The sequence below is a fragment of the Colossoma macropomum genome, unplaced genomic scaffold (genome assembly GCF_904425465.1).
Source record: "Colossoma macropomum unplaced genomic scaffold, Colossoma_macropomum, whole genome shotgun sequence".
In the NCBI taxonomy this organism is placed as follows: domain Eukaryota; kingdom Metazoa; phylum Chordata; class Actinopteri; order Characiformes; family Serrasalmidae; genus Colossoma; species Colossoma macropomum.
The window spans coordinates 557501-567500 of NW_023494800.1; the positions used below are offsets into that span (position 1 = coordinate 557501).

Genomic DNA, 10000 nt, shown 5'->3' on the forward strand with positions numbered 1-10000 from the left:
CTCTCCCTCCCTCCCTCCCTCCCTCCCCCTCTCCCTCCCTCCCTCCCCCTCTCCCTCCCTCCCCCCCTCCCCCTCTCCCTCCCTCCCCCTCTCTCTCTCTCTCTCTCTCTCTCTCTCTCTCTCTCTCTCTCTCTCTCTCTCTCTCTCTGTGCCTCTGCAGCCAGCCAGGCCAGAGACCTGCTGTCCAAGATGTTAATTATCGACCCCGCTAAGCGGATATCAGTGGACGAGGCCCTGCAGCACCCCTACATCAACGTGTGGTACGACCCATCTGAGGTGGAGGCTGTAAGTACAGCTCGCTCTGGTCCTTTTAGCGTTATTGATTAGCGCGGTGAGCTCAGAGCAGCTCTGCAGGAACATATAAGACGATTAGCAGCTGTGTTTCGAATCAACTTCCATAGACTTGCCTACTGCAATCTATAATATATATAATCTATATGTGTATGAATAGTTAATTTTAAGTGAAAAGAAGTAAACACAACCTCTGCAGCAAATAATTTTACATTATTTATTTTGAAAATGTTAATGCATAACGTAAATGCTTTTTACACTCTTACAAAGATGGTTCTTCAGGAGTGCAGATTCAGATTTATAGAGAATGTGTTGTATATGGTTCTGTATAGAACCCTTTTAAAAATAGTTCTAAATAGCATCAAAAAGTGTTCTTCTATTATTACAATGTCAAGCGTGTATATAATAGAAGATCCCTTTTTGGTGATATATGAACCAAAGATGGTTTTTCAAGGGTTCTTTAGTAAACTCAAAGAACCCTTTGCATGATTACAGGGTTCTTTACATCATGAAAGGGTTCTTTGGATTGATGATAAATGTGCATGAATGTGCTATAAATGGTTCTAAATAGAACCTTTTTGAAAAGTGCTCTACTATTGTTACAAGCTTGAGTCCATAACAATGGAAGAACCCTTTTTGGTGCTGTATGGAACCCTTGATATACAGCACATTGTCCATCAATCTGAAGAGCACTTTCACAATGCAAAAAACCCTTCTTTGAGTGTTCGTGGGTCTAGATAGAACCATTTTCTTTACTAAAGAACCCTTGAAGAACCACCTTTAAGAGTGTAGAACTATTTTCCAAAAAAAAATTCTATATAGAACCATGGACAGTACATTCTCCATCAATCTGAATAACCATTGCCTCTACTGAAGAACCCTTGAAAGACCATCTTTCTTAAGAATGTAGGAGTCTTTCTGTTCTTGTCTCAGGAACTCTTCCTTTCAGAACACTTCTAGTTCTTCGATATTCTTTGTCCATCACGCCTGTACAGCATGTTTACTCACAGATTTTCAATGATGTTGAAGTCAGAAAGATGAGGGTCGTTCCAAAAGCTTTAGTGTTTCTCCTAAAATAGTTTATGGTAGATTTTGAGGTGTGTTTTGGATCATTGTCCTGTTCTAGACGCCAGCCTCTTTTCAGCTGCAGCTTCTTGACTTGATTTGCTCCAGAATTTGTTGATATTTAGTGGAATCCATTCTTTACCTGTGCAGTGTTTCCTGAGCCTTTACTGGCTGCCACACAACCCAGAGCATAATAGAGCCACCCCCATGCTTAAGAGTCAGCACAGTGTTCCATTCATCAAATGCTGGTTCTTTTTCTCCAAACACAGCGTTGGTGATCATGGCTGAAGAGTTCCATTTTTACATCATCAGTCCACAGCACCTGTGTCCAAAAAGCCTCTGGCTGATGGTGTTTTGTATTTTTCATGGGTTGATTTTTGTGTAGAGGTTGCAGGTGAGCTTTTCTACTGATGACTTCTCCATGCAGATCATGTTTGTGTTCAGTAGAAAGATGCACCACAACTCCTGTGTCAGCTAAACCTTCCTGCAGGTCCTTTGCAGTCATGTGGGGGTTTTGCTTTGCCTTTTTGATTTGCTTTTCTTCCACAGTTCCCCAAAACATCCATTTCTCAAGGACATTTCGGACAGTAGAAATCTGGAAGAGCCTTAAAATCTTTTTTATAGCCTTCTTCTGTTTTGTAGGCATCAGTTAGCTTCATGTTTGGATCCTCTGCTAGCTGCTTACAGGAGCCCTTCGTTGTTGATGTCCAAACTCCTGCATATTTTATTTATTTTTTCTCACATATAAAACTGTACATCATTTAAAAAGCAAAAAATCAGATACTTTGCTGCAGAAGTTGTAGTCATGTGTTAACACCTAGTTTGACTATTGACACAAAATAATGTGATTAATCACAACTAATTGTTTGACAGCCTTATCTTAACATTCTGTAATTAAGACTGTTGTTCAGGTTATTGTAATCTGTGTGATGGATGATGGATGAACAGGTCCTCACCTCTTATCTCTCTCTCTCTGTTCAGCCTCCCCCTCAGATCTACGACAAGCAGCTGGATGAGAGAGAACACTCCATCGACGAGTGGAAAGGTAAACCCTTAATCTCTCAGAGATTACCTTAACCTACACTCACCTAATCCCTCAGAGATTAGGTTAATCTCACTGGAATTTCACTGGAATCTTAGCCGTCCAATTCTGAACTAAATAGGCCCTCTCTCTAACGTTTATAATCCTGCCCTCGTAATCTGATTCATACAGAAACCACTGAAATATTTATGTATCGCCATCACAGCTTCAGTCTTTGTCTTCGGTGTTGCTGTAAAAAGCTTTATGTTCTAGTTTCACATGATGGATTCTGAGCCTGTGATGCTATAAATTCTAATTAGGTGAAAAAAATGCATTCTGGGCAGTAAATTCCATTTTATGCTTCTCCAATAAAGAAGTTGGAGTTTTATGTCACTTAATATTTAGGAGTTCTTTGCCAGAAGTACAGTCACCAGAGAGGAACCCTCAAGGTCTTCTAGGCCTTCAGAGAAGGACTAAGGCTTTCTGTGGACTAAGAATGTGTGTGCCCAAGCGAGCTCTCGATAGACGCGTCGCAGATCTGAGACTGTGAACGTGAGCTGTAGTCTAAGCAGGTTCTGGTTAGTTGTCAGGAATGTAAAACAGCAGCAGCTCTATGACAGAACTCTTTACTGAGGGACTCACTGTAACACTGATACACACAAGATCAGATACACGATCAGGCATAACATTCTGACCACCTCCTTGTTTCTACGCTCATTGTCCATCTTATCAGCTCCACTTACTATATAGGTGCACTTTGTAGTTCTACAGTTACAGACTGTAGTCCATCTGTTTCTCTGATACTTTGTTAGCCCCCTTTTACCCTGTTCTTCAGTGGTCAGGACCCCCATGGACCCTCACAGAGCAGGTACTATTTGGGTGGTGGATCATTCTCAGCACTGCAGTAACGCTGACATGGTGGTGGTGTGTTAGTGTGTGTTGCACTGGTCTGAGTGGATCAGACACAGCAGTGCTGCTGGAGTTTTTAAACACTGTGTCCACTCACTGTCCACTCTATTAGACACTCCTACCTTGTCAGTCCACCTTGTAGATGTAAAGTCAGAGGCGATAGCTCATCTGCTGCGGCACAGTTTGTGTTGGTCATCCTCTAGTCCTTCATCAGTGGTCACAGGACGCTGCCCACAGGACGCTGTTGGCTGGATATTTTTGGTTGGTGGACTATTCTCAGTCCAGCAGTGACACTGAGGTGTTTAAAAACTCCAGCAGCACTGCTGTGTCTGATCCACTCAGACCAGCGCAACACACACTAACACACCACCACCACGTCAGTGTTACTGCAGTGCTGAGAATGATCCACTATAAGGACTAACTAAAATTAGTTATTAGCTATTTATTAACTAACGAGTTTAAATGTTAATTCATTGTAATTTTTCAGCGACAAGCATAAAATATTGCTGTTTTATGGCTATTTCTTATTAGAGCTTTTATTTCTTTTATTTAATTAATGTTATGTTATGTATTAATTCATTTATTTCTTCATTAATTATTTCTCTTGCTGTTTTTAATTTATTTTAGTTGATTAAACTTCATTTCTACTTTTTCGATCCCTCTTTAAATTGAGCAGCTACGTTGTAGATGTACTTCAGAGTCGAAATGCAGGTTGGCTGATTGAGACTTTACGTGACCAGGTAATTGAGGAACATGAGCAGGTGGTGTTTGTCTGAACTCACAGTGGCAGTAAATGGGCTCATTTCGTTAATTGTGCACACTTGAACGCTGTAATTTTACAGTACAGTTCAAAATAACAACAGTCCACTGGATTCTGCTGTAAAGTCTGGGAGCTGATGCCCATTTTTAACCTTTTATGACCCAAATTTGGTAAACTCTTAGTAAGAGAACGGTTCTTAATAATGTTCCACTTTAGTTATGGACAAATTCATTATTACAGATCTTTTAAATGTAGCTAGTACTTTGAAAGCAATTTTCAGGTCATTTGTAAGCGTGTACTAACGGTAAGGTGTACACCCCTAAAAAAGATGGTTCTTCAAGAGTTCTTTAGTAAAGACAATGGTTCTATATAGAACCATGAACACTCAAAGAACCCTTTGCTTGATTAAATGATGACGTAATGACTGAATGATTACATTGATGAAGAATGTGCTGTAGATGGTTTCGTATAGGAAATTTTTGAAAAGGGTTCTGTTTAGCACCAACAAGGGTTCTTCTATTGTTACAAGATCATCGTCACAACAGCAGAACCCTTTTTGGTGCTATACAGAACCACTGTCTTTAAAAAGATGGTTCTTCAAGCGTTCTTTAGTAAAGAGTGTATTGCTGGTGCTTACAAACATTTTTTTTGAAGAACCCTTTTTGGTGCTATATAGAACCCTTTTGAAAAAAGGTTCTATATAGAACCCATTCTCCATCAATTCAGTGAAGAACTATTTAATGATGCAAAGAACACTTTAATCATGCAGAGGGTTCTTTGAGTGTTCATGGCCCTATATAGATCCATTTTCTTTACTGAAGAACCCTTGGAGAACCGTTATGTTGAAGAGTGTAGGGCGTAATTAATTACTTGCGAATAATTCAGTTATCACAAAGAAGCAGACCTTAAAATAAAGGGAACTCCCTTGGAACATGTAGAAGAACCACTGAGAGGAGCCGAGACTGGAAAAGGGAACCCGTCCTCCTCTGGCTGCACTGGTTTGAGTGGGTGTTTGAGTTCGTTAATGGCGTTTTATGGTTTTATCGTATTTTCAGTTAAAATGACTTTCAGCTTTTGTTTTTATGGTATATTCAAGATCGGATCCATTTTCACTCGGTCCATTTAGCCGCTCTCCTCCGCCACGTTCTCACCACGACCTTCTTTAAATGCAGAGCGCAGCTCCATTAGCCCGATTGATTAGAAGCGGACAGTGGGGGTCTCGATCTGGGGTCTCAATCTGGGGCTTTTTAAAGAAGAGGGTAAAGGAGATTTACACCCATACATTACTGATTTATGACCTGCTTCATGGCTGAGATACACGGCTAAAGAGCCTCACCATCTTTCACAGCATCACTGGTTCTCTGAACACCAAAAAGACACAGTTCTACATTTTCAGTTTTGTTTACAAAAGAAAAAAAATTAAATGGAAAAGTAGCTGAAGGCTTCTGTGTAATTTTCTGTTAAATACACACTTAAAAAAATATGGTTCTTGAGTAAAAGCAGCGGTTCTATTTAGAACCATGAGTCCTACACTCTTAAAAAGATGGTTCTTCAAGGGCTCTTTAGTAAAGACAGTGGCTCTGTAAAGAAACATGAACATTTGAAGAACCATTTGCATGCTTAAATGGTTCTTTACATTGAGACATGGTTCTTCTGATTGAGGGAGAACCCTTTTTGATGCTATAAAGAATCATATACAACACATTCTCCATCTATCTGAAGAACCATTTCACCATGCAAAGAACCACTTAAGCATTAAATGGTTCTATATACACTAAAAAAGGAGGTTCTTCCAGGGTTCTTTAGTAAAGCCAGTGGTTCTATAAAGAACTATGAACAGTCAAAGAACCATTTGCATGCTTAAATGGTTCTTGGCATGGAGACATCGTTCTTCGTACTGATGGAGAATGTGTTGTATGTGGTTCTAAACGGGTTCTGCTATTGTTACAATGTCAAGCTTGTAACAGCAGACGAACCCTTTTTGGTGCTATAAAGAACCATTTTCTATATAGAACCATGTACAACACATTCTACATCAGAGGAACAATTTCACCACTATAGTAGGAGCTTCATGAAATGGGTTTCCGTGGCTGAGCAGCTGCACCCAAGCCTAAGATCACTATGTGCAATGCCAAGCGTCGGCTGGAGTGGAGTAAAGCGCCGCCACTGGACTCTGGAGCAGTGGAACCGTGTTCTCTGGAGTGACGAATCAGCTTCTCTACCTGTCAGTCTGATGGACGAGTCTGGGTTTGGCGAATGCCAGGAGAGCGTTACCTGCCTGACTGCACTGTGCCAGCTGTAGAGTTTGGTGGAGGAGGGATGATGAAATGGGGCTGTTTTTCAGGGGTTGGTCTAGAACCCTTAGTTCCAGTGGAGGGAAACCTTAATGCTTCAGCACCAAGACATTTTGGACAATTGTGCACTTCCGACTTTGTGGGAAGAGTTTGGGGAAGAACCTTTCCTGTTCCAGCGTGACTGAGCCCCAGTGACCAAAGCAGCTCCACAAAGGCCTGACTGGGTGAGTTTGGTGTGGAAGAACTTGACTGGCCCTCACAGAGTCCTGACCTCAACCCCACTGAACACCTTTGGGATGAACTAGAACAGAGATTGTGAGCCAGGCCCTCTCGTCCAACATCAGTGTCTGACCTCATAAATGCTCTTCTGGATGAATGGACAGAAATTCCCACAGACTCTCCAACATCTTGTAGAAGCTTCCCAGAAGAGTGGAAGCTGTTAGAGCTGCAAAGGGGGACCAACTCCATATTAATGCCTATGGATTCAGAATGGGAGTCATAAAAGCTCCTGTAGGTGTGATGTGTAGGTGTCCCAATACTTTTGTCCATAGAGTGTATAGTAAATACTGAATCTGGGTCTAAAGGCTCTCAGCTCACAGCTCTGAGCAGAGACGAAGGCTGAGAGGCTGAAATGGTGTTTTTCTGAGCTCTGAGGACCTCAGACTGATATCACATCAACATTGAACCGCTGGTCAGCCAGATGGATCTGCTGTGGAGATCTACAGAGATCTACAGGGATCTACAGAAGGATCTACAGAAGGATCTCCGGCTCTGCTTTCAGCCCAGACTGTTTACCAACTTTTCCAATTAAGAACGTGCGCCGCAGTTAATTAGAGCAAAGACTGAAATTGATTTTGTTTTCTTTTCTTAATACCCTTCTTAATCAATCTCTGTCTCGTCCTCTCTCTCCCGCTCCCTCTCTTCCCCCCCGTCTCGTTCACTCTTCCTCTCTCTCTCTTTTGCTCTCTTTCCGTCTTCCTCTCTTTTTCTCCCTTTTTTCCTCATCATTCTCTCTTCATCTTCCTCTCTCCCTCCCTTTTTTCTCTTTCTCTCTCACTTCCTCCATCTTCCTCTCCCCCTCTCTCTGTTCCTCCCTTTCTTCTTCTTCCTCTCTCCCCCTTTCTCTCTCTCTCTTTCTTTCGCTCTTCCTCTCTCCCTCCCCCTTTCTTTCTCTCTCTTTTTCTTTTGCTCTCTCTCTGTCCTTCTGTCTTTCTCTCTTTCTCCCTCTCTCTTCATCCCTTTCTTCTTCCTCTCTCTCCCTTTTGCTGTCTTCCTTCTCCCTCTGTCTTCCTCTCTCTCCCCCCTTTCTGTCTCTCTCTCTTTTGCTCTCTCTCTCTCCCCTTCTGTCTTCATTTATTTCTCCCTGCCTCTCTCTTCCTCCCTTTCTTATTCTTCTCTTTCTCTGTTTCTCTCTCTGTTCCTCCCTTTCTTCCTCTTCCTCTCTCTCTTTTCCTATCTGTTCCTCCCTTTCTTCTTTTCCTCTCTTACCCTTTCCCTCTTTTCCTCCCTCTCTCCCACTCTTCCTCCCATTCTTCCTCTTCCTCTCTCCCCCTCTCTCTCTCCCTCTCAGAGCTGATCTATAAAGAAGTGATGAACTTTGAGGAGAGAACGAAGAATGGCGTGGTGAAGGGACAGCCTTCTCCCTCAGGTACTCTCACTGCATAGCCTAAACTCTCTGTAAGTGCCCTTCTACCCTTTACACTCCACCCCTTTAGGCTCCTCCTCTCGCCCATCCATCCCTCCGTCTCTCCGTCCCTGTCTGCCATCGTTCCTGTGACTCAAACAGAACATGCTGTTTTTCTCCCTGACTCTTCATGTGGCCACTTTCCTGGACACAGGTTAAGCCTGGCCTCTGGACTGAACTCCAGGCTCCGCCCACACAGGCAGCACTTCATAGCAGCTGTTGCTAATTTACAGAATGCTAATAAGAAACAGACAGTTTATATCACAATACCTACATTTAGAGTCGGTTATTCATTCAGCCTAACGAGAAACTGTAGAACAGACTCAGTTTATATCACAATACCTACATTTAGAGTCAGTTATTCATTCAGCCTAACGAGAAACTGTAGAACAGACTCAGTTTATATCACAATACCTACATTTAGAGTCGGTTATTCATTCAGCCTAACGAGAAACTGTAGAACAGACTCAGTTTATATCACAATACCTACATTTAGAGTCGGTTATTCATTCAGCCTAACGAGAAACTGTAGAACAGACTCAGTTTATATCACAATACCTACATTTAGAGTCGGTTATTCATTCAGCCTAACGAGAAACTGTAGAACAGACTCGGTTTATATCACAATACCTACATTTAGAGTCAGTTATTCATTCAGCCTAACGAGAAACTGTAGAACAGACTCGGTTTATATCACAATACCTACATTTAGAGTCAGTTATTCATTCAGCCTAACGAGAAACTGTAGAACAGACTCGGTTTATATCACAATACCTACATTTAGAGTCAGTTATTCATTCAGCCTAATGAGAAACTGTAGAACAGACTCAGTTTATATCACAATACCTACATTTAGAGTCGGTTATTCATTCAGCCTAATGAGGAACTGTAGAACAGAGTCAGTTTATATCACAATACCTACATTTAGAGTCGGTTATTCATTCAGCCTAACGAGAAACTGTAGAACAGACTCGGTTTATATCACAATACCTACATTTAGAGTCGGTTATTCATTCAGCCTAACGAGAAACTGTAGAACAGACTCGGTTTATATCACAATACCTACATTTAGAGTCAGTTATTCATTCAGCCTAACGAGAAACTGTAGAACAGACTCGGTTTATATCACAATACCTACATTTAGAGTCAGTTATTCATTCAGCCTAACGAGAAACTGTAGAACAGACTCGGTTTATATCACAATACCTACATTTAGAGTCAGTTATTCATTCAGCCTAACGAGAAACTGTAGAACAGACTCGGTTTATATCACAATACCTACATTTAGAGTCAGTTATTCATTCAGCCTAACGAGAAACTGTAGAACAGACTCGGTTTATATCACAATACCTACATTTAGAGTCAGTTATTCATTCAGCCTAACGAGAAACTGTAGAACAGACTCGGTTTATATCACAATACCTACATTTAGAGTCAGTTATTCATTCAGCCTAACGAGAAACTGTAGAACAGACTCGGTTTATATCACAATACCTACATTTAGAGTCAGTTATTCATTCAGCCTAATGAGAAACTGTAGAACAGACTCAGTTTATATCACAATACCTACATTTAGAGTCGGTTATTCATTCAGCCTAATGAGGAACTGTAGAACAGAGTCAGTTTATATCACAATACCTACATTTAGAGTCGGTTATTCATTCAGCCTAACGAGAAACTGTAGAACAGACTCAGTTTATATCACAATACCTACATTTAGAGTCGGTTATTCATTCAGCCTAACGAGAAACTGTAGAACAGACTCAGTTTATATCACAACACCTATATATATAATAAATGAACTTCTCTAATTCAGATGTAGTTTCTCAGTTTATGCTGAATGGGATTTTTACCATTGTTCTATAAAGGTTGACTCACCTAGCAGCAGTAGCTGTGACAGAGTGCATTTGTGGGCGGAGCCTTGATAGGTTAATTGAATTGATAACGAGCTGTCCTCAGAGAACCGTTTAACCCGA

At 41.3% G+C, this 10000-nt stretch overlaps 1 protein-coding gene across 6 annotated transcripts in view; it reads left to right on the forward strand.

The window, feature by feature from the left end:
* mapk10 (mitogen-activated protein kinase 10) overlaps positions 1-10000 on the forward strand; it is a 145239-nt gene that overhangs the window by 115893 nt on the left and 19346 nt on the right. For 4 of the 6 annotated variants that reach the window (XM_036588114.1, XM_036588119.1, XM_036588121.1 and 1 more), the window contains exons 10-12: positions 161-285; positions 2338-2401; positions 7911-7988. In XM_036588114.1, the coding sequence (XP_036444007.1) occupies positions 161-285; positions 2338-2401; positions 7911-7988 (267 nt within the window). Of the gene's footprint in view, positions 1-160; positions 286-2337; positions 2402-7910; positions 8018-10000 lie in introns of all 6 variants that reach the window. The other 2 variants (XM_036588120.1, XM_036588116.1) reach the window with 1 other exon arrangement.